The sequence below is a fragment of the Candoia aspera genome, chromosome 14, assembly GCF_035149785.1.
Source record: "Candoia aspera isolate rCanAsp1 chromosome 14, rCanAsp1.hap2, whole genome shotgun sequence".
Taxonomy (NCBI): Eukaryota; Metazoa; Chordata; class Lepidosauria; order Squamata; family Boidae; genus Candoia; species Candoia aspera.
Window position 1 is genome coordinate 1,168,581 of NC_086166.1, and position 24,169 is coordinate 1,192,749.

At 47.3% G+C, this 24,169-nt stretch overlaps 1 protein-coding gene across 1 annotated transcript in view; it reads left to right on the forward strand.

Moving 5' to 3' along the window:
* Positions 1-300: 300 nt before the first annotated feature.
* CACNA1H (calcium voltage-gated channel subunit alpha1 H) overlaps positions 301-24,169 on the forward strand; it is an 83,965-nt gene continuing 60,096 nt past the window's right edge. The window contains exons 1-5 of the mRNA XM_063315006.1: positions 301-407; positions 1,468-1,601; positions 3,911-4,008; positions 10,565-10,724; positions 13,961-14,276. Coding sequence (XP_063171076.1) covers positions 315-407; positions 1,468-1,601; positions 3,911-4,008; positions 10,565-10,724; positions 13,961-14,276 — 801 coding nt within the window. The 5' untranslated portion in view covers positions 301-314. The remainder of the gene's footprint in view (positions 408-1,467; positions 1,602-3,910; positions 4,009-10,564; positions 10,725-13,960; positions 14,277-24,169) is intronic.

Here is a 24,169-nt window from a genome sequence, read left to right on the forward strand (position 1 = left end):
AAGGGAATGTCAACTCTTCATGACACTTGCTTTTTCAGAAATGCAAGGAAACCATGGTCTTAGCCTGTGTTTTACCTCTTGTATATTTTTCAAGTTGTTTTTAAGGATGTTTTAATACTTGTCTTTGTAAGCTGGCTGTAGATATTAGAAGAGGGTAGAGACATGGCAGCTTTGTAAAAAAAATCATTACAATTCTGGTGCCCTGATTGTCATGGGTGTTTCTAAGACCAGGGAGGTAGGCTGTGTGCCATAGAAGCACCACCGTCTCAGGTTTTCCTTAACTCTGCCTTCCCACCTGGTTCGAGCACGTCAGCATGCTGGTCATCCTCTTGAACTGTGTCACCCTTGGGATGTTCCAGCCATGTCAGGATGTCAGATGCAAAACAGAAAGGTGCACAATCTTGGAGGTAAGAGAGACACATCACTTCATTCATGTGGACTTGGACCTCAGCATCTTGAAGCTTATGGGTTGGACTTCAGCCAGTAATGCCAATTTCTCCTGAATCTTGACAAGTCTCCAGGTAGGATATGCCCTAGGGAGTGTTCTTCAAGGTTTAAGACCCTGAGGGTGAAAGGGAGGGTGAGGATTAGGGCAGGTAGACAACTCAGTCAAAGCACTGAGGTTCTAAGTAGTAGTTAATGCCATGAAGGAGTTCTACCAACATCCAGCAGATCCTTTAAAGAAAACCCCAATCCACCTCTCCTGGCTAAAGCGAATGAAAGTCTTCTTCATTCAGCTTCCATTAGATCAGTACTTCCCAACCCTGGGTAAATTACCCAAAATTGGGTAAAAGTGGTGTTTCTTTGGGTAACGACACACCAACCCAATCACGACAGGGACATTTAAATTGGCTTAAAGTGTTTCACCTACATTGGGTAAAAAGGACTTTCTGATAAGGGTTTTGGGTAATGATGGAAAAAGTTTGGGAAGTACTCTGGAGCTGTTCCTTGGGCCTTAGCTTGTCTGTGCCGTTATGGGTGGGGTGGGGTTTAGCTGATTAGATAAAGGAACTGGAGGAAAACAGCGGCATTATCATGTTAGTGGGCTTGGCTTGGTGTTCAAGCAACAAGGCGTATGTTTTGCCAAAAGGAGAGGGGAGAGGATGCCCCCCTGGAGGAACCTGTTGATCCACCTTCCTTTCCCAACAGGAAGTGAACACAACTAATTCTTGCAATGACATAAAGGAAGAGGTTCAATGTTTTCTTGTCTTTTTTCCCCTCTTCCCATCCCAAAACAAACTTTTTTGGGGGGGGAAAGGCCTCCTTTCCAAATATCAGCTGCCAAAAGCCCAACTTCTGAAATTTCACTCGGTGTTGAACTTGTGCAAAATGCTCTTCCTCCCTCAAGGCGCCACCTCTCTGCCTCTCTACGCAAAGCTCTTCGCTAGTGGTCTGGACAAGGCACGCCTTGAGTGGAACTAACGCTCTTCCTTCTCTCTGTGTGTGGCGTTCTTGTTTCCCATCCAGGCGTTTGACCACTTCATCTTCGCCTTCTTTGCTGTGGAGATGGTTATCAAGATGATCGCCCTGGGGATCTTTGGGCACAAATGTTATCTAGGAGACACCTGGAATCGCCTTGACTTCTTCATTGTCATTGCTGGGTCAGTAGACAACGCACTCCTTGGTTGGCTGCTGCAGTTGCTAAAGGCCAAACTTCAGTCGGTGTGGGCTGGGGGCAGGGGTGGGGAATGTGTTTAACAGTCCCAGCTTCCTGTTGCTGCTCCCAATTTTTTTTTTTCCTGAAAGGAAGCGTGAAAAAGTGCCAGATTGTAGAGGTAGGAAAGGATCCACACCACTGGTTTTGTAAAACAAGGTATTTCGGGGGGCGGGGAGGGGGACAAGTTGGGAAAACATGCAGAGGGATGCTTTCCAACCTCTTGGCCAACAGTGGCCATCAGAGTATCTGTATTTTCTTCTGTGCAATGAAGTTAACATGTTGCACCTCTGTTTCTGTTTTCCCTGTATTGCATCCATGTGTGTGTGTGTGTGTGTGTGTGTGGCTGGGCACATGCATGGGGAAATGCCAGGTGGGCTGCATGTACTGGGATCTGGGTCATGTGACCAAGAGGAAGAGGGCGGGGCCTAGAATGGAGCAGTCATCCATTTCCTGAGCTGCTTCCAACAGCCCCTTCCCTTAGGATGCGACGCAGGATTTTTTCCTAGAATTTTCTCCTCCACAACCCCAGGTCAAATCCAGCCCATTTTCAAACTCTCCCCCCATGCCAGATTTAGTCCCATCGTTCAGTTTCCAGAGTTATCCTGCTGATGGCAGACAGGCTGGCAGGATCCAGCCCCCTTTACCCCCTTCCTTTGCAGCATCTCCTTGGGTTGGAAAGAATCAAAGTGGGGGCTGTTCAGCTTGGTCTTCTTTCCTGGTCTTTTCACCCACTTCTGTTCCAGATCCCTCTTGGAGACCCACTGAGTTCAGCCAATGGCAGGCCAGATCCCCTGCTATTGGCCCTGCCTTCTGTGACATCACGGCACCTGAACTGCTGTGAACCTGCTGCCATTGTTACAAATTTCCTTCCTCATCCACAGCATATCTTTCCTGGGCTTGCTGGAGAGTTCTTGCAACACGCACAAATAAATATGTCTCCCAGTGGCAAAGTGTTTGGCAATACATCACAACTCCCATTTATGCAGCAGGAACAACTTTGCTGCCTGATAAATGAGGATGATAAGCAGCCAAACTGTCCTAACAGCCAGGAACCACACTGAGACAAGGAATAGGTCTCTAGTGTTTATTACTGCCACATTAGACAGAAAGTCCTACCAAACTGAAGACGCGTGGGAAAAAACCAGACGGATAAACCCCAAAAGTCAAGGCGGGTCTGATCTGTGTCTCTTTGAATGGCTGCTCAACTCCTCACTACTACGCATGCGTTTTCCCCCCTGGATAGGGGCCCCCTCCTGCTCACCGTCAGTGCTCATGACACAAACAGCCTCCCAAGATTCTCCTGTATTTGCACAATGGCTTTAGACAAGAGACACTAAACTCTTAGGAAAAGGTGCTCAGCTCACGTGCCTGAGCTTTGGCTGCCGGTGGGTTCACACAAACCAGCAGCGGGACATGGGTGTTTGCTGGGTGGCCCATTAGCTCCCACGTTTTTGGGGATGGTGACCACTCAGTGAACCCAAACGGATGGGTTTCAAGAGTGCTGAAAAACTGCATGCAGAAATGGGAAGGTTTGACCTAGAGATGTTTAAGCTTTGAAAAATCTCCCAGATGTTCTGTTTTTGCCAGAGAATATTTGATTTCTGTACATGTAGGCACAGTTTTCCATTTGTTTGTATATAAAGCAGGATGCATTAAAAGAAAAGATTACATCAAGAAAAAAAAAATCCAGTCAGGAATACAACATGACCTTCAAAAGTGACAAGCATTAGATGGCAATATCATTCTGACAAACATAGCAAGGCTCTGAAGTGGTAATCTGTAATGGGAAGAAGAAAAAGAGGCAAGAAGGGAGATGGGGAGAGAGAAATAACCGTAGAGCTAAGAGGCTGATAAAATCAGATCCAGTCACTTAAAGTTTTCTTCCTGGCCTTTCTGGAAGAAAAGCCAATTCAAATGTCGACAGTGAAAACATCTCAACTCTCTTTTGGAAAACTGGGGGTGGATTCACCCCTCCAAAAACTCTATAATAACCATCTTTGCTGGCTGTTTCCACTAATTTTGAGCTGAGGATCAATTCCTCTGAGAAGGGGTAGATGCCGAGAAGGACATCTGCGACTCTAACCCTCGTGGTCAAAAGCTTTTTGCCATCCCGAAGGCTGATGAAAAATAGGGCAGATGTAAGAAACTTTGTTAGGGTTTGACTGCACCCAGCCTGTGTTTTTCAACCAGCTCCAAAAAGAGGGGCGAATCCTGTCTTCTTTCTCACCATTTCTTTCCTTCTTTGTCTCCCAGCATGATGGAATATTCTTTGGATGGACATAATGTCAGCTTATCAGCCATCCGTACCGTCCGGGTTCTCAGGCCTTTACGAGCCATTAACAGGGTGCCAAGTAAGTCTGAACTCTTTTGCCCTTTTTTGTGCGTGGGCTTCCCGGTGGGGCAAATGCATGGGGAGAGCTGGATCTTGTGGGCCCGTTCTTGTATACAGGGGGGCTAGCTGGTGGAGCTTCACTGTGCGACAGTCCTGTGAAATCCAGGCCAGGTGGGCCTCCAAAATCCAGGGCCTGTCTTAGCTGCAATGTGGGGGGTTAGCCCACAGCCCAGGAGAGGGAATATATTGGTTTGAAGGTATTCATTTCATTCATAATGCCCCTCCCAAAAAACCTCAAGGCAGCATAAGTGCCCCCCCTCCATTTTAAGCTCAGAACAATCCAGTGAAGAAGCCAGGGGAACAGTCTGCATGCCAGTCTGGCTCCTCCAATCTAGTCAGTCCTGTTAATCCTTTGCATCAACCTGGTACCTTTTAGACTACAGACCCCATAACCCTTGGCCATTGGCCATGCTGGCTTAGGGCTTTGAGATGTGTTGTCCAGTACATTTGAAGGGCTAAATATTGCCTATCTCAACAATAATGGCTTGAGCAATGAATAAGACATTTTGTAGAGCAACTTGCTAAGAAGTGGGTGGCTGATTCTTCTAAATGAGAGAAGAATTGATTGATTCTGGTAAATATAGGGTGACATTTGGTCTTTTAAGCCTCTTTGTAGATTTATTGTTGCAGATCCCCTGAATGTCACATGCAAATCCTTCCTTCCTTCCTTCCTTCCTTCCTTCCTTCCTTCCTTCCTTCCTTCCTTCCAAACACAAGTCTTCATTCTTTGTCTCAATGCCAGGGACAGAGACCTTGAGGAGTGTGATTTTCTTGGCCATCTTCATGTTTGTTTCTGTCTTAATGGATTACTCTGGAAAGCTAATAAAACTATTAATGTCAAAAAGACAAAATGAATGTAGGCCACTTGGCCTGGGGAAGGCCATCTATTCCTACTCTCCCTGGCTGTGCGGCTCCAGCAGCTGGGGTCCTTGACATCTCCCAACCCATTGGAAGTGCAGACACTAGGCTGGTCCATGGCATTTCCAGACGAAGTGACTCATCCCCCATTCCACAGACAGAAGTTGATCAGCCTGCCAAGTCAATGCTCCACGGCATCCCTGCTCCAAAAACATACTGCTGTACAGCAGGAATGGCTCATGATCACACGTGGCCCACAGTGGACTGTACAAGCAGAGACAACTTCTTACTTGCAGTCTCTGGCCTTCCCCAGGGTTGCTGACCACAAGGCATCAAAGAAGGCCACTGGGGGAAACAGCCAGGGAGAAAAGGCCAGCAAAACCCCAACTTTGTCATTGCTGGAGGTTGGCTCCTGAGCAATGAGTAGAAGCAGCCGGTCGAGAAACCTTCTAGTCCTCTTGCCTCTCCCACTGATCACGGTCCTCCTGGTCCCTCCCTGAAGATGCTGGCAGCAAGGCTCCAGATCTCTGTTTCTGCATTATCTGGAATCCACAGGGTTCTGCTCAAGTGGCACAGTCTGGTTGAACTTGGAATGACTGCTGATGAAATCAGCCAGGATCTCCCCAAAGGGGTCCCCTTTCTTTTCCCATTCCTGATTTCCCAAGAATGTTGCCGACTCAGTTTCTGGTTCTGCAAAGAAGCGTTCGGTGGCACTTCAGCTGCGAGGCCAGACCAAGCCTGCTCAGACAGCTTCAAGAGAGCCTTAAGCCCCTTCCAGCTGTTTTTCTTTTCAATCCAATTTGGAAGATAAGCCAACCAGTCGAATTCATTTCCTGGTTGTGCCCACTTGGCACAGAGTGATTCTTAGCTGATATGCTAATACACGAGTTCTTTTATTGCTTTCCATCAAAAATCCTATTTTGCCGAGAGCTGATGTACCTGAAGAGAAACATGTTAGGTACTTACCAGAAAATGGTGCTGACGTTCTCTTCCATTGTTTGAAAAGCTTTTGAGCTGGCTGGCGTTGCTGGGTACGGCCGTCTTCCCAGACTGCCTTGATGATGGGAGATGGGCCAGGCAGAGGAGTCTTCCTGCCTTCCCTCTTTACCAGTTCTGATTCGATTTGATGAAAGCCAGTTGGATCCTGGTGTTTCTTCCAAAGGAAAAGAACATTTGGATGAAATTCTTCTGGGTAGAGTGCAGGCTTCTGGCACTTATTTACTGATGAGAAGCCAAGTCGCAGGAGGGGCAGCAAGAGGAAATCCTGGCCTTGAGAATTCGTTGGAGCATTCCTCCCTCCCGGAGTCCTTAGTGCTCTCTGAGCATGATTGTTTGCTTGCGGACATTTCATGACCCAGCTAGGGAACATCTTCTGTGCTATGAGTGTGGGGCTTGCTCCCTGTTTCTGTCGAGCAGCTCGCCCTGCCAGTGTTGGTGGGGGTGTGGTTTCCTCCTTGGTGGTTCCTTGATTAGGGTTCTGTTCTCCGCTTGATTGCTTGTCTGGTGTTAATCCCTGCTTATCTGAGTGTTGGCTGCTGGAGAGGACGTGTTCTGCACTTTGTGTTTCCTCCATAGCTTTTTTATTGTCTCTTTTGAATGGTGTGTCAATGTGGTTTATCTCGACGTACTGATGGCTGGTTCTCTTCTATTGGAAACTCCCAAGAAATTATCCATCGCCTTTCGCTGCCTGCTGCCTACAGTTTTGGAAGGCCAGTCATGCCCAACTCTATTGTTAGCCTCCCACTTGTGGAAGTGGTTGAACCGCTCCATCATCTCCACAGACTGGCATCCTGGCACTTGATATTCCCTGCAGGGGTCACCACAGTTTCTCTCTCGTAGTGAGAGTCAACTCACACCCTGGGGGAAGGAGGAAGCAGGCACCTGAGATGCCAGCTGCGGAACAGTCCATCCTTGCTACCCAGCCCTTGAAACAATGAACCCAGAAATCTAGACACCTCCGTCTGTGCCAAGGGCTGGAACAGGGACTGATAGCAACAGCCATCTGAACAGGCCAGCAAGATATTAAGACTGTGAGAAGAATGGACATCTCCTCTCAGGAGCCCATCTACTCTTTTGAACCATCTGAGACTGTGTCTCTCATCATATTTCCCAGCTCAGATCCCTGAGCCTTTCAACAGTATCTGCGTGTTTTATTTTCAGTCTCCAGGGATCTATCTGATGCTTTCATTTATAAGTCAGCAATTTCTCCCTGCATGTAGAAAGCCAGATTCAGAAGAAGGTAGATTCTGATAGAGGTGATCTGTTTGGACTAGAAGCCCTGTGAAGGAGCAACATGTTCTCCATTGCCAAAAGAAATGGTGAGCGTTATCTGTTCAAAACAGCCACCCTGGGGCCACCATCAGTCCCCTTAGGCTGTGTTTGATATCAACAATGCATTTGCATAGAAGGTTTATGAGGGTAAAGAAATGAAAGAAACAATGATCTTGCAGCTGAGGACTTCTGCTGAGAATTGTTCTTGGAAACAACTGGGGAAAAAGTCCTCTAGTTTGTGTGGTTGCAGGGGGAAATGGCCCCCTTGACACATCATCTTTCCTCATCCTTAATTCTATTTTATGACTATTCCACACACGGTTTTCTTAAGGACACTAGATGTAGAATGAGTGAGTTAGGCCATGAAACATCAAACCCTCTTCCCCAAAAAGGTACCCACCAGCTGGGTTGGACTGCTTCTCCCATCATCTCCAACCAGTACAGCTGTTGTGGCTGCTGGAGGTCATAATCCAGATATGCTGGATTATAAATGGTTAATTTTCTTGTAAACCGCCCAGAGTCCCCATTTTCAGGGGGAGATGGGCGGTGATAGAAATTGGAATAATAAAGAAAGAAAGAAAATATCTCCAAGGGCACTGACTTAGGGAAAACAAGTCTCATCAGCACACACCAACCTCGAGGCCTATTTAATTGCAAGTCCACTGATGGATCCATCTGAGAAGGAACGGACTGGCAAATTCGTAGAATGTGGCAATCTTTTGCATGAAAGTCTGGGGTCATGTGGGAAGAGTGTGGCTGGGAGCGAAGAGGAAGGCATAGGAGATAAGTCTTGAGCACTGCCCAGCAGAAGGAATGGCAGGAAGCTCAGAGGGTGACGGGATGCAATGCCCACCTTGGTCCTTAAAAGAGAAGCAATCCTGGGGTTGGGCCCCCCGAGTAAGCTAGAAAGAGCTGGTCCATCCAGATTCACAAAGGGAGAGCACTTTGTTGAGAAACCTCTTAGCAGTATATAAACAGCCCTCCAGAAGCCTTTGCTGCCACCAGCAAAATCCATCGATTGGCTCTGCAGGATATTAAAGCTCTCCATGCGTTTCCCATAAAATAGCACCACTTCAACACTTCTTCTTTCTTTTGCTGATTTCAGCTAAGACTCAGGGTGGACCTCATACTTCCAACAGTTGTCATCCAAAAGGAAAGACTGGTTTCTAACAGCTCACTTCTCATGTGTACCTCTTTTGGGATGGACACCCCTCCTTAGTCCCGTGCTGATGGCCCTCAGCTGCTGGCACAGGGATTCTTTTTGGGCAGTATAGATTTTGGATTGCAGTGATTTGGAAGTCAGGAACAAGCCATGTCATTGTAGATGGTTCACAAGTGCTCAATCCCTCAGCCTGGAAGATCAACTTCACCTTGAGGAGGATGCAATGTCTGAGCCCCAGGGAGATCTTCGAATAGCTTCTGAAGAATCTTCAGAAACGTTTGATTCCCAGTACATTTTCAGATATTGATTATTGCAGCTATAAAACCAAAATATCTTTGAATGGCATTGGTCCTTCTTGAGTCTAAGTATTGCTTCCTGTGACTAAGTGTTACTTCTTCCATCTCTTTCTTCCACTCTGAGATCATACAGAAAGTCCCATCTGTAGGTCCCAAGATGGAAGATGCCACACTTTCGCCAGAATGCCTCAGAAGCCTTTTCATTGTGGTCCTGTCCCTCTTGGGAAACAGTTGAGTTCAAGGAAGATGGGGGACTTTTGATTATGGGAATAAAATGTGGGGTTACAGAATGTGCCCTGGAGTTGGGGGTATTCAGCTGTCTTATTCTGGGGCAGTAAAAGCAGCAAAAAAAAAAAACCCCTCCTGGCATCTTAAATTGAGTTTATTATTGGATTTTTTTTTACTTTATTTGCAAGGCCTCCAGATATTTTTTTTTTCTGAGTTAACAAAGGGGAGAGCAAAAACTGAGGTATGCTGATCATCTAAGAGGTCATTAGTACTAATATTCGCATCAGTGTTATTGGCCTTATTTTTATGCAGATTATTAGTATATAGCACCCCACAGATGTCTTCAAGTTCCTGAGGATGCAGTTTAGGGCTATGTTGATTTGGAAGGTCCAGGGGCTGAATCCAGCCCGACAGCTGCCTTTCATATAAGAAATCATTTTCGGATCCCCTTTGATGTGGCACTTAGCTCGTCTCTAAGGGACAGTCAGCCATTCCAGAGCCACAGAGCAGATCGACAGCAATCGGACCGTGTGGATATAATGAATCGTAGATAGCATTGGTTATCCACGTAATCCTTTCTGATCCCCCAATTCACAAGCAAAGCCTTAACATTTGCTACGTTTCCTGAAGCTTTTTTTCCCCCCGTATAAATTGGATTCTGCCTTTGGCGGCAGGCACCTTCCTTTCTTCCCACCATTGCATGATGAGTCTTACGCTCACTGAAGATGGCCTGCAATTTGCTCCCCACCCACCCACCCCCAAAAGACAGGGTGAAAGATGCCTCTGAACAACTCGGCTAATGACTGAACCTAGAGATAATCCCCATGGCCCCATCAGTCCATTATCTGCTAGGAAGCTGACAGTATTGATTAATAATTATTTCAATTCAGGTTCATGTTGCAGTCATTTGATCTCAGGATAGAGCTGTTCAACTCCTGATGGCCACTGGTTTAAGTTTTATTATATTTTCTTTTTGATAATAGCTTTAGGTGTTTTGTTGCATTCTATATCTCATACAATGGATCCTTAAGATTGCTCACTGTGTGGAGATGTCAGGCGTATAAATAATTTAAAGACATACCTATGGGTTATTGAACCTGTGCTATGGGTTGGCCATCCATGTTTTATGTGCTTGATGGGGAAACCATCTGGGAAGTCCAAAGCTGTAGGCTAGACTGAGCTGTCAAAGAATCCCAGAAGGCAATGGCACATCAGGCAGAGAAAACTGCGGTGGAGGGGGGGGGGTCTATGAAGTCACCGGACACTGACCATGAGTCCAGCAAGTGGATCAAGGCACCTTGCTGACCTTAACTGATCTAGAAAGCTAAGCTGGGTTGGACCTGCTAGACCTTGGATGGGGGTCCATCAGAAATGTCCAGGGATAGAAGCTAGCATGGGGAGATGGAAAAAACCAGGACAACCCACTGCCATATCATGCCAAGAGAACGATCTGGACATGTCTGTGAAGCCGCTAGCTTGACTTGAAGGAGGTTTTCTCTTTAGCTGTCCACTCGCAGTCCATATTCTCTAACCAAGGCCCCACCCAGCACACAGAATACACGAAGACACATGGTGGCTCCTTGAAGGCCTCTTAGAGGTGTCTGGAAGAAGTGGCCTCACCTGGCTGAATCCTTGTCCCAGTGTGGTCAAAGCCACCCCTCCCTCTGACACCCCTTTTCCCCTTTCTGCTTCCTCCACAGGTATGCGCATTCTTGTCACCCTGCTCCTAGACACTCTGCCTATGTTAGGCAACGTTCTCCTCTTGTGTTTCTTCGTCTTTTTCATCTTCGGAATCGTCGGTGTCCAGCTCTGGGCTGGGCTGCTGAGGAACAGGTGCTTCCTAGATTCCCATTTGCAAAGGTAGGTTCTCCAGAGCCAATCATTTCACTGTCTCCTCCCCTGCCAACCCTACAGTTGGGTAGAGGCGGGCAGCTGGTTCTGAGTGTCACCAAGCGACTGCAAAGAGTTACTCTACTGTAAGTCAGTGTTGGCTTTTTGCTGGTAAGGGGGAGGAGAAAGCATGCTTCTGGGATTTCTGCCTTAGGATTTAAAATAAGTTGCGGGGGGGGCTTAGAACGCAACTCATCTTGCCACGGAGCTGGGGGGGGGGGTGAGGAAGCTGGCTGTAGCTTCTGTCTTATCTAGCTCTTCTCCAAGAGTGTCAGCATCACAGAAGCCACCAGTGAAGGAGACCTGGGCTTGGCTTGCTGATAAGAGCCTCCTTTGTTCCAACCCCCTTATCTGTTGACCTGGGGTGCGAGCAACGTTTTCCAGCCCTGCCAATTAATCCTGGGAATGATGCAGGGTCAAGCATCAACGGGGTCTGGAGGCTGGAAACGGATGCAAGAGCCTTCCAATTGGCTTCAGACAGACCTGGAAACTTTTCTCCTAAGCAGTTCAGGATTTGGAGCTCAAGTTCTATTGATCTGAGCCTGGTTTTCTCTGATTTGATTGCATCCTTCAGCACAGCAACAATTCCTTAATGTAGGTTTTGGCCCCTGGAGTCAGAGATGGACGAGGCCAACGCTGGCTGCTCTGCTCTTACCAAACGCAGCATTTCTGCCAATAGGATCATCAGGTGGCATGGAGGATTTGCCACCAAGGGGAGACTGGCCTAATCGACTAATCAGGGCTGAGTCCGACCTTGAGAATAATTCATACCTTTTATTGAGATAAACCACCTGGAACAGAAGGAATGGCATATTATTTTAGAATAATATACAGTACAGGAAAAAAAACCAGCTTGGATGACAGGTGACGAAGGAGATAAAAGGATGAAACTTTTTCTCTTGAACATTTTCTAAAGCAGTGTTTCTCAGCCTTGGCAACTTGAAGACGTGAAGTCCACATGTCTTCAAGTTGCCAAGGCTGAGAAACACTGTTTTAAAGTGGTGGTGGGGATACTGATTAGGACTTTCATCCTTTTCTACATGGGTCTCCATACCATAAATCTGTATGTACATTTGCAAACAGTATTCTCTAACCAAAACAGCCAATCACAGGCCTCCCCATGCTGAACTTAATTATTTCATATTAACTGGATGGGCATGGATTGAACTGGTGGGGCGGGGGGAGACTTATCCCCTTCCTGGGATATGTGAATAGGCGTCAGGAAGGGGAAAATATTTTTCAAACATTGCACCATAAAATAGATGCGGGATGGCCTTTGGCAATGCCCTGACTCTGGGTGAGGAGAAAATGTAACTATGTGGGGTCTGCAAAGAGGTCTAAGGAAAAGGGGTCCCTCCCTATAGGGCTGCGAAAGTGGTGGCCAAAACATCTGCAGATTCCTGGAGTTTCAGAGGCAAGCCAGATCAAGGCAAAGGAAAGGTCAGGAAGCAACTCACTCCTTAGCAATTAAAACCTGCCACTATCTCCGCCAAGCAGCCAACCCAATCCCAGAGCAATTAAAAAAAGATTTGAGATAAGCCTCCAGTGCCTGTTAATTTCTCTTTCCTGGCTCTTCTGGCAACCCAAAGAGCTGGAAATGGCTGGGGGGTCTTTTCCTGAACAGATCTGCCAAGGGAGAGATTTAAAAAAAACACACACACAGCCCAGAAACAAAGAACTTGGCTCCTCGGAGATGAATTGTGGGGGGCCAGGGGTGTACAGGAGAGTTCAACATGACCAAGAAGATGCTGGAAGGAAGGCTCCTGGTCTTACAGAAACTGGGTTGGCTAAACACGTGATTTCAACACATGGGCAGCCTCTCAAACCTAGGCTGCCATCTCCTGTGGCCGTGAATTCCATAAGCTAATAATTGCCCTGCGGTGAATTAGTCTTTCCTATGCACCTGTTGAAGCACCCAGCCATCCATTTCCTTGCCTGAACCCCCATCCTTGCTTTCCACATAATGGCATGAAACTTCTCTATCTCCTGCCAAGATTAAAGCAGGAAGCCTGGGTGAATTCAGCAAAGCTGGAAACCTATTTCCTTGTTTTCTTTTGAAAGCTGGGATGCTCAGGATTGCCACTCAGGTGACACGGCCATGGCTGATAGAGAGCTGGGCCACCAAAGGATCCTAAAGGCATAGATTCGGACTGAACTGTGTGGAAAAAGAGCACAGTCATGCATGTATATTTATCCCAAGGGTGTCCTACGGTGTGCAATCTTCTTACTCTGAGTTAAGGGAGCATTTCAACCCAAAAGAAAAGAATCCTTATGAAACAAGTCCCCATTTTTTTTCCAGTCAGCCTTTTCTGTTTTTCAGTATTACAATTAGTATTAGTATTTACCCAACAACGTGAAATCACAGCTGCCAGTTCTATAGCTGGCGTTGGCCTTCACGTGAACAGAGTTCTTCCCAAAAACTTGGATGTTGTAATGGATCGGCATAGTTCATGTGCGGATCCAAGCAGGGGGGCCTTTTGTAACTGACAGATGGAAATGTTGTCCATGCGCAGATTTTCTAAGTGCCATCCAAGGCTTTTTGGAAGGGCACCCAGTGTGCCGATAACCTCTGGGACCACCACGGCTGGTTTATGCCATAATCTTTCAACTTCGGTTTTCAGTCTTGATACTTGGTGACCTTCTCCAATTCTTCGTCTTCTGTTCTACTATCGCCTGGTATTGCCACATCAATTATCCGCACTTTCTTCTTTTCAGCCACGGTTAAATCTGGTGTGTTACATGCCAAGACTTTATCCATTTGTATTTGGAAATCCCACCGTATTTTAACCTGCTCATTTTTGACTCCTTTTTCAACTGTATGTTCCCACCAATTTTTCATTACTGGCACATGCCAATTTTTACAGATGTTCCAGAGAATCATGTTGGCATTTTGTGTCATGTCGTTGTTTATGGTCAGTTTGTGCAATCTTCTTGCACGAGCTGAGTATCTGATCAGCTGTTCCTTCTGATTATTATTATTATTATTAATTTGTACCCAGTTGATTTGTACCAGTTCAGAAAGGCATTCACTATGCACTGGTTTCTCCCCCGCCCCTGCCCCACCCAGGCCACATACCGGTGCATTTTTTCCCCACTTGGTTGAACTCTGATTTCTTATCTGCGTCTAGCAGGAATCCATGTTTCAGGGCCTGAAATCTCATCAGAGTTTTAACCACCTGTGGGGTTTTCTTCTTCCCGTTCTCAAGGACACACAACTTGACTTTTCTGCATCCGTACTATCGGCCGGAAGAGGGGGAAGAGAACCCGTTCATCTGTTCGTCCCACCGGGATAACGGCATGCAGAAGTGTTCCAGCATCCCTAACCGGAAGGAGTACAAGATGGAATGTACTTTAAACGTGGACACTTACAACCCACAGGTGGACACGCTGGACTTCAGCAGCCGAAACGCCTGCGTAAACTGGAACCAATATTACAACGTTTGCAGGCCGGGGGACTTAAACCCGCACAATGGAGCTATTAATTTTGATAATATTGGCTATGCTTGGATAGCTATTTTTCAGGTAAGGAGACATCTCCTTCTCTTCTTTCAGGGATTAGCGGCAGAGGGTTTGAGATGAACAGCTGCCGGAATGTGAAACTGTCCTCAGGGATGGTTTGTGCTACTGGGCAACACGTCAAACCTTCTGCCTTGGCCTGCGAAGGCAAGGCCCAGCAAAGCTAAATAGCTTTTATTTCTGCAAACCACCAGGAGCCCATGCAGGTTGCAGCAGGATATAAATCAGTGTTTCTCAACCTTGGCCACTTGAAGATGGGTGGACTTCAACTCCCAGAATTCCCCAGCCAGAGTTGAAGTCCACCCATCTTCAAGTGGCCAAGGTTGAGAAACACTGATATTAATAAATAAAATAATACACATGATGAGAAACCTTGAAAGCAGACAGGGGACTTCTGGCAGCCACACGTGCTCAGCTCCTGGTTTTATTTTCCAGCTCTGCCTTTTACACCCAGGCAGAATCCTCTGCTCCAAGGGGCCCCCAGGCCGCAATCCTGCCCCTGGATTGTCTCGGTTGATCCCAAGGTCCCATCCTGACAGATCACGCTCTCTAAAGCACCAGCCTCTGAACTCGCTCCATAGACTCAACATCGGGGAGGTTCAGAGAATAAGGGGTGGCTGTGGCCAAGCTAAGCATGGCAAGAACAGGCAGGGGGGTCCAAATATTCTGGGGTCAAGTTCCAAGGTGACAGCCAAGGACCAGATGCAAGTGTTTATTTTAAACTGGACAGAATGCAAGAAGTTGGGCTCCCACCATAAATGCCAGACTAAGAAGTGGGTCCTGAGAAAGGTGCCTTAAATAGTACAGAAGACCACGGCTCCCCAAATCCCTGGAGGTAACCCCCAAGTCCAGATCTTACCACTGAGCTGCCATTTCTAACATGGCAGAGAGGATAAATCATAAAGAAGCATGTTCATCCTATTAGCTACGTTGAATCAGTTGATTTAGATTTAACTTCATGTTGAAAGAAAGGGGATCCCAGTGTATTTGCTTCCCACCCTCACCGACCTCTTTGTCCTGGCCCACCTAACTGAGGTGGGCCATTCTCCTGGCCATGCAACACAAGGAGTGAATGTGGCTGGTGGCCCATAAGAGGTGTGGGCTCTTGATCAGGAGATGATGGCAGGGTTTAGCGCTTGGGGCCAGTGGAGGCCCTGCAGCATGAGGGCACGGCCCACGGCAGAGCTTGGCCAGCTTGTGATGGGCAGGAAGGCCGACCCCCCAGAAGTCTGAAATGCAGCCTTCAAAATGCTGCTGCTGACCTTGAGCCAAAAGGAGGTGGGGTGGGAATCCAGGGGTGCTCTGGAGGTCCTGATCATCACTCTTGTCATCTTCCAAATTATACATGGTCGCTCTCCATTTATTGTGTAATGGGCTCTTTGCCACAATTCATTATGAAAGCAGATTCCATTACGAATTATGAGAAGTAATTATCTTATGGGGTGAAAAAGAGCAGACAGGACTCAAATTAACAGTGAAATATTCAGATCCCTCAAAGAAGCTATGGAGTCAGGAACTGGCTTGGACGAAGCTTATCGTTCACCCCTGCATGAGATGCGTTCCCCGCCTCATTATATCATGATGTCATCATTTGGCAGAAGTAAGGAAGGAAGTAAATGGACCGTTCGGCGCATCAACCGGGTCGTGGGCGTAGAGCTCCGGAGTTCTACCAGTTTGAACTGCAGTAGCTGAATCCTAACCCTGGGATGCTCAAATTATGCAGTAGTCTAGCCTCTCAGGGGTATATTTCATCTGTCCCCTTCCAATGGGGAGTGCACTGCAAAACAGCCTCCAAGTTTATGCTAGCAGAGGCCTCAGGGGCATCCTCCTAAAACATCTGGACAGCTCCGAAGCAGCTGTTGGTTGGACCTTGCCGTGAAGTTCAGTGTTTTGGTTAGGTTGTCAGGATTCTTTTTTGCAGTGTGCCTTAAAACTGCCCGTTCCCTGAGCAGTGATGCATCTCCGCTTCCCAATGGGCCCACTCATTGGGGTGGCTGTTGCAGAACCCCCGGGCAGGTAAGTCTAGAACCAGCTTCCGCGTTCTGTTGGAATGTCAAGCATGCTCTGGGCAGTTATGACCTGGTGGGTTCTTCCAGTCCTCTGCTCTGCCTCATCCTCTTGACCTCGACTCCTGCTGCCACCTTAAAAAGGTGCACCCAGCCTGGCCCAGACTGAGTCCCACAGCTGCAGCATGGACTGTACTCTGCACATCCAGTCAGAGAAGCCAGGGCTTCTGACAGTGGCTGCAATTCTTGCAGGAACCAAAGGCTTGCAACTCCACTGGTCCTGCTCAGGCCTGTCCTTCTTAGGCTGTGCAGATCATAAGCCCTTCCGAGGTTTGTGCCGCTTTCGGCCCCCTCCCACCTTCAGGGCTGTTCTGCTCTTTCTCATAGCAGCCAGCCAAGGTAGAGAGTTCAGCTTCCTTCTGTCGGAACAAGTTATCACGATCCTGCTGTGAACTCTGGTTGCTGCTGACAGCTGCCTGAAAGTTATTCGGTGTTTCATTTTCTACCCCCCCCCCTTCTATAATCTCCCCTCCTTCCCCAACAGCTTCAGGACAGCGAGGGGAAGCGAATGGGTGGTTGTCTTGTCTCGGGCATTCTGGTCACGCTCCTTTCTCAGCACGGCGGCCTCGGGTTTTCTTCAGCACCTCTGCTGTGTCAGCAGGGGAAGGAGTTCCACCTCGCAGGTGGCCAAGAGAAGGCCAGGGAGGCCTCTTCAGCGGGACTTGATTGAGCCATCAAAGGAGATGTCTTCTGAGACAGAAGCACTTTGGAAAGCGATGCTCTTCCTGCAAGATGGAAGTCATCCCTGCAATTCTCCCCCTGACTCTCCCCCGTGCATATTTCAAGCAAATCCCTTTTTAGAATTATACACCATTCATCAAGAGTTAGTTTTGTTCCAGGAGGCATCGTGCCTGCAAATTTTTGTGGCTCTCAAATGCAGCCACCTCAGAAGCCAGTCTTGGTTCAGGACATGCAAATCTGTTCCTTGGGGGGGGGTTTGAGGGGGGGCGTGGTTCTCACTCCCCACAGGCCTTGTGGGAATGTGCCTTGCCATTCAGGCAGTGTGGCGAGAGATTACCCCAGTTGCTCGAAGGGATGGATCCAGAGCTCCCGAAATGACAAGATGATCCCAGTTGCTCCAGCAATAATCTGATTTGATCCAGGCTCCAGGTCAAGAGCAGGATTTGTAAAGAGGAAGCTCCATCTTTCTATAGGCCATCCTGAGAAAAAGGGGTGTCGCTTTCTTGCATTTCACCAGAAAGGGGTGAAATTCGCAGGGCGTCTAAAAGGCTATGGAAAGAGGAACCCTGCCAGTTTCTTCCCTAAAGGAGGGCTGATCCTCCATCCAGAGAATCAGCTGTTGGCTTTGCTCTGGTCTGCACTGAGCCACGTTGATTATTCTCCTTTCCTCCCCCATCTTGCTCCCCTGATCTTGTAGGCACAGTCTCAGGGTCAGCCAATCGTTCCACAGCTACTCGCTTGGCAAAGGAGCCCTGGCATCTGGGGATGGAAGAATTAGGAGCCTTAGAGACCCCCAACGCTGCCTCCTTGGCCATCTGCTGCCAGCCAAGCCTTGAAGACAATCTCTCCAGCGGAATGGAGGGGTCTCGTGCTTACCCATTGCGCACGGCTCCTTGAGTGTTCAAAGCACAGCTGCTTCCCTCCTCTAATCCTTACAGCAACCCAGTGGACTAAATTAGTATTGCTTTGATTACAGGCCAGAGTTCAGGATGAGTGCATAGGCCTTCCCTAAAGGTACTCAAGACTTGCTCACTCTCCTTACCACATATTTTCTCCTCCAGGCTCCTTTTCTTTCTTTTGCAATGGGGCAAAGATATGTGAGCGACCTCAGTTTTTATGGCTTTACCAACCCGTTCTTATTTCATTGTCAGATGCCGTGGCCATCTGTTCTGACTCCAGGACATAGACAGACAGACAGACAGACAGACAGACAGACAGACAGAATCTGCTTTGTCTTCACTCCATGATGAACTTCGGTTGGGGGCAAAAAGGGAGCCTCTCTCCCTTCCTCCCAAAAATATTGCAGTCTGACCTTTGTCCAGCCTTTGGTTGTTGCCGAAGTCATGCTGGGCTTGACCTAGCCAAACAGCTTCAAGTCTTGGCTTCTCGTTTCCCACCAGCCAATCTCCAGGGCCGGATCGCTGGATTTATACGCGCACCACCACAAAACAGTGAATTCCATCTCCCTGCCTGCCACAGTGCAGCAAATGCTGGGGCTAATTAGCATGATAAATCAAGCCTCATGAATATGTAATGAGGTACAATTTATTTTCCATTACTACAATTGCGGTTGATCAATGTTATTTGGGCTGTGAAGTCTCTGTGCAAATCATATCTCAGAATTCCCCCACCCTTTCCATGGACAGAGAAATAGAACCAGTTTTCACCCGGAAGATGAAGAATTTGGCCACAGAGTTTAGCCTAGGAAAGTACCTCATCCTTAGAACAACCAGTTGCTTCTTCTCTAAGGTTGGGGCTTGTTGACAGTGCAAGAGATGGCGAGGCCAGTTTCTCAGCAGAGTCATTACAATTTTGGGATGATGGAGAAAATTCTGCGGAAGGAAGGAAGGAAGGAAGGAAGGAAGGAAGGAAGGAAGGAAGGAAGGAAGGAAGGAAGGAAGGAAGGAAGGGTGGGTGGGTCTCAGAGATTTGCCTTTTGAAAAATGTATCCTGACCCAGAATCAGAAAGTTAGAAATGTTTTAGAGAGTAAAATAATAAGCCTTGAAGAGATCAAAGAGAATAATTCTTCCAATGGGGAGATTTTCTGAATGGAGCAGGCCTTCTTCCTTTCTTTCTTTCTTTCTTTCTTTCTTTCTTTCTTTCTTTCTTTCTTTCCTTTTTTTCCTTGACCGTAGAGCTTATGTTGTGAACAAGTCCATTACATCCATGACAGACTTTAAAATTATCACTTCAGGCAAAATTAGCTGCTTAGCACAGGACAAAAATAGCAGACTTCTATTCTCTAGGTGGAACTTGTTGACCAAAACAAAGTAAAGAAAGAAAGAAAAGGAGAGGAGAGGAGAGGAGAGGAGGGGAGGGGAGGGGAGGGGAGGGGAGGGGAGGGGAGGGGAAGACTTCTGGAAAATATAGCTGAAAATCTTTGCAAACCACCAAGAATTACTCAATGCTCTCTGCTGATCTGTTGTCAAGTTGGGTTGCAACACCTCCACTTCCAGTGGAACAGCAGGAAGCAGAGAAAGAGGAAGAAATGCAAGAGAGGTGTGCGAAACCTTTGCCCCACTTCACATAATGCAGGCTTCCATGCCAACAATAACATTCTGCTGGGGATGCATTTCTCCAGGGTCTCCTGGACTATCACACATGGTACAGCCCTTGGTGTGCATGCCAAAGGTCCCCAACTCAGTCTGCAGCACCTCAAGTTCAGTCTGGAGAAGACCAGAATTTGAACCTGGGAAGCTGCTTCCTAATCTAAGACTAGCTTTCTCCAGCTTGGTCTCTTCCCAATTATTGGACAGTTGAAGCCATGCAATCATTTCAGATTCCTTCTGGATAATATTTTGCCAGAATTGGCTATCTTGGAAATCTTGAAGGCTGAGATCTTTTGTCATCCCTGAAAGCATCTAACCACCTTGTCTTCCTTTGGTCTATTTCTGATTGTCTTCTATCTTTCCAAACAACAGGATGTTCTCCAGTGACCCTTACCTTCATATTATATGTCCAGAATATTTAAGCTTTAGCTCCATTATTGATATTTCCAGAGAGTGGTTTGGTTTCACTTCATCTAACAGTGAATGATTCATTCTTCTCACCATCCAAGATATTCACAGAATTTTTCTCCATCCGCACAATTATTTTACAGCTGGGAAAACCAAGCCTTGAGAATATACACTTCTATTGTCAGTATGCTGTCTCTGCACTTCAACATTTTGTTTAGATTTGTCATAGGCTTTGTCCCAAGTAGCAGACATCTCTTTATTTAACAGCTTCAGTCACCTTCCCTATAGATTTTGGGACCTAGGAAGATGAAGTCTGTTACTGTTTAATCTTTCTCAACCTCATGTTCTTGAAGTGGTCTGCAGACTTATTCAATAAACCACTTACTTACTATTTGCATGTTAACATATGACCTTAGCTTTATAATATGGAGAAAAAGACCAGCTTTTGCACTCTTTTCTTTTCCCCTCCAACAAATTCCTTAAGTCTTTCTTGCTTCCAGCCATCAAAGTTGTATCATCAGCATATTGGAGATGACTGATCATTTAATTCCAACATCTATTTCTTCTACTACAACATGATCAATTCTGCACATGTTAAATAAATAAGGTGACCCCAGACAACACTGGTGTACTCATTTCTGAATTCTGAATATTTAGTTGCTGCATATTTCATTCCAACAGTTGTTTCCTGAACATCATACCAATTCTTCTAGAGGCAGATGAGGCATCCTCGTGCACCCAAATTTTTAAGGGCTATCGACACTCTGTAGTAGTTTCTGTAGTCAAAAGCCTTTTTACAAACAATAAAATAAAAACATGTCTTTTTGGAACTCCCTTGCCTTCTTCGTTATCTTCTGAATGTTCACTGCATGATCTCAGGTGCCTCTGCCTCTCTTAATTCAGTTGTACATCTGGAAGTTCTTGTTCTATACAGGTAGTCCTCGCTTAACGACCACAATTGGGACCAGAAATTTGGTTGCTAAGCGAAGCGGTCATTAAGCGAATCCGATCCGATTTTACAACCTTTTTTGCAGCAGTCGTTAAGCAAATCACCACAGATATTAAGCAAACCATGTGGTTGTTAAGCGAATCACACAGTTCCCCATTGATTTTGCTTGCCAGAAGCTGGCCAGAAAGGTCACAAATAGTGATCACGTGACCATGGGGACACAGCAACAGTCATAAGCATGAGGACTGGTCATAAGTCGGTTTTTCCCAGCGCTGTTGTAAGTCCAAACCATCACTAAACAAATGATTGTTAAGCGAGGACTACCACTAGATTGTTGATGTCTGGATTGCAAATTTCTGAGCATTATCTCACTAGCATGTAAGTTAAGGGCAATAATTCTATAACTTGAGCAATCTTTAGTACTATATTGCCCTTTCCCCCCCCTTTGCACTGGAATATAAAGTGATTTTTTTTCAATCCCTTGGCCACTGTTGTTGGGCTACCATCCCCCAAATTCCTATGGTCATGCTGGCTGGGGCTGATGGAACTGTTGTTCCATCACATCTGGAAAAGCATCAGAGCTAATGGTGAAAACACTAAGTGGATCACTCTCATGAACCAGACTTTCTGAATCCTCATCTTGGTTTTTTTGCCAGATTCTTAGACACTTACATCACTGGCAATTTCTTAACTTTTTAAATATACTTATCTCTGGAATTGCTAAATACAGAGGGTTGGGGAGAGAGAAAGAGAGGGAGAGGAGAAAAGATTCTACTTTCTATGAGGTTTTTTCCCCCCCAAAATTGTTTTAGTTTTCCCAAACTGAATTTGGGGTGCAGCCAAAGAGGTCAGAGTTTTGTTTTGTTTTGTTTTTTTAATGAAATTGGGCAAGGGGGGACAGACTCTGCTTCCCCAGCCTGAGAAATCTAGGAGCCCAAGATATCTGGAATAGGTGTGCTCAGGGCCCGTTCCAAAACGACACTCTGTGGCCAGGAGTGAACGGAAGTGACAGCCCAGAGACTCCCCTGCAAATTGCAGAAGGATCGTGGCAGGTCCGTCTGCGGCTCAGCTGCTGTTTGCTGAAAGGAACTGCTGAGATCATGCCCGGGAGGACAACAGAAGCCTTTTGAGCCGGTGAATCCAGGGGGACCTGAAAGAGGGGCAATAGGCTAGGAACAGACTCTCCCCCTTTCTCATCATGGTGGAGCTCTTGACACTCCATAGATGTTCCAGAGACATTGTTGATGACCAGCTCTGAAATCTTTCTGTTCACCTTTATCACCTCCCGCAGTTGGCTCGGCCTTTCCCCCACCAGTTTTTTCTCTGTTTCCTTTTTCCTTTCTGTTGTCTTCGACCACATTCCCCCTATTCCCCCCACCTCCACCCATCCTCCACAGTGTCTTCTCCGCCCAATGTCTCTCCCCAGGCTGCGATGGGCAGCAGGCCGTTTCCCCCTGGGCTCTCAAGGTCTCAGATTCTTTCCTGTCTCCCAGAGCAGAGAGTTTCCTTTCTTGACTCCAGGGCCGGGCTGGGAGTTAATTCGGCACATCCTGCAGGAGAAAGTTGCCAATCTTCTAAGGCAGGGTCCCTCCGCCTTGGCAGCTGTAAGCTGTGCGGACTTCAACTTTGCTTTGCTGGCTGGGGAATTGTGGGAGTTGAAGTCTGCACAGCTTCCAGTTGCCAAGGCGGAGGGACCCCGTTCTAAGGGGAATTGCTTTCTCAGGGCAAAATGAAAAGTTGCCCCCCCCCATAAACAATGGAACAATTAGTTTTATCCATGAGAGGATCACACAAATCCATGCATCGTTTTAGGAGGTCAGAGTACTGCACAATTTGAAAACCTCTGACCAGCTCAATTGCTGCACCTGTTCAGCAGGATTTGCACCACACCCCAAACTAACCAGCAACAGGCTAAGCCATTAAAAAAAAAAACCCAAACCAGATTAACAGCCACAGAGCCGAGCATTTTGTGCAAGTGCAACGGCTTCATCTTGGCCTGACCTGCAAAGCGTGCTGTGTGAACAAAGCCGATAAATCACGTTCCAGCAGGAGCTGAAACAAGGTCTAGGTTGGATCTCAGTTAGCGTCACCAGGTCCACCATGAAGCGGAATTTCAGGTCTTGCAAACCCGATTCTCTCTCTCTCTCTCTCTCTGGCTGCTTTCCTGCAATGGGGCAGAACAGCATGTGAGCCCCAGCCAGGAAGGAAAAAGGGGGAGGAACCCCTAAATACTGGCTTACTCCCACTTACTGGCTCCCTCTGATTTCTGTTCAGAGGCTTCCTTCCCACAAGGAAATGTTCACAGAAGAGGTCTGTTTAATATATTGGGGGTCCCTCAGCTCAACCCACTCTCCATCAGAGCGCCTGGAGAGAGGCAGACGCCTGTTCCTGCAGCTGTTCCAGCAGGGTGCCGAGAAGCCCATCCTAGGAAGACGAGGGATGGTGGCAGAAGGAGAACCCCGGCGTGGGGCCGAGACGTGTGTGTCGGTTTTCCTCGCAAGATGCTTCTTCCCAGCTCTGGGGTCCCAGCACAGCTATGCAGATGAAGAAGACCCTTCGCGGCTGGCCAGCTGATTCAAATGCAGTTGAGGCGCCGAGACAGGAGACGGGCAGCCGGCTGGGGTTTTCCCTCCTGTTCCTTTTGCAGCAGGCCAGAAAGACTTTGATGGGATCAAGGCACTTTTCAGCCTCTTCTCCCTCCCGCACGCCACTCCCATGCCTCCTCTCTTTTAAAACTCACGTTATTAGGTGTGCCTGGAGACACTATTTTGGATCAGCCTCCCTGTCCAAGAGGGGATTGGATTCACTCGGACTGACTTCCACGAAAGCATACAGGGCTCTGCTATTTGGGGGGGGGGGGCATGTTAATGGGGCTGGGTTATCAGGAGGGGTCTGATGGATCAGGCCGTGAATAAATGAAAATAACGAAATAACCCAGCATCTTGTTTCCAACCCTGGCTAACCAGATGCTTCCGGGAAAGCCCACAAGCAAAAAACAACGGGCGTACAGGTAGTCCTGTATGTTTAGCAATGGTTCAGACTTACAACAGTGCTGGAAAACCAACTTACAGCCGGTCCTCACATTTATGACCATCGTAGCATCCCTGCGGCCACACGATTACGATTTGGACGCTTGGCAACTGGTTCACAGTTATGACCGTCGCAGTGTCCCATGGTCACATGATCACCATTTTTGATCTTCCCAGCCGGCGTCCGGCAAGCAAAATCAATGGGGAACCACATGA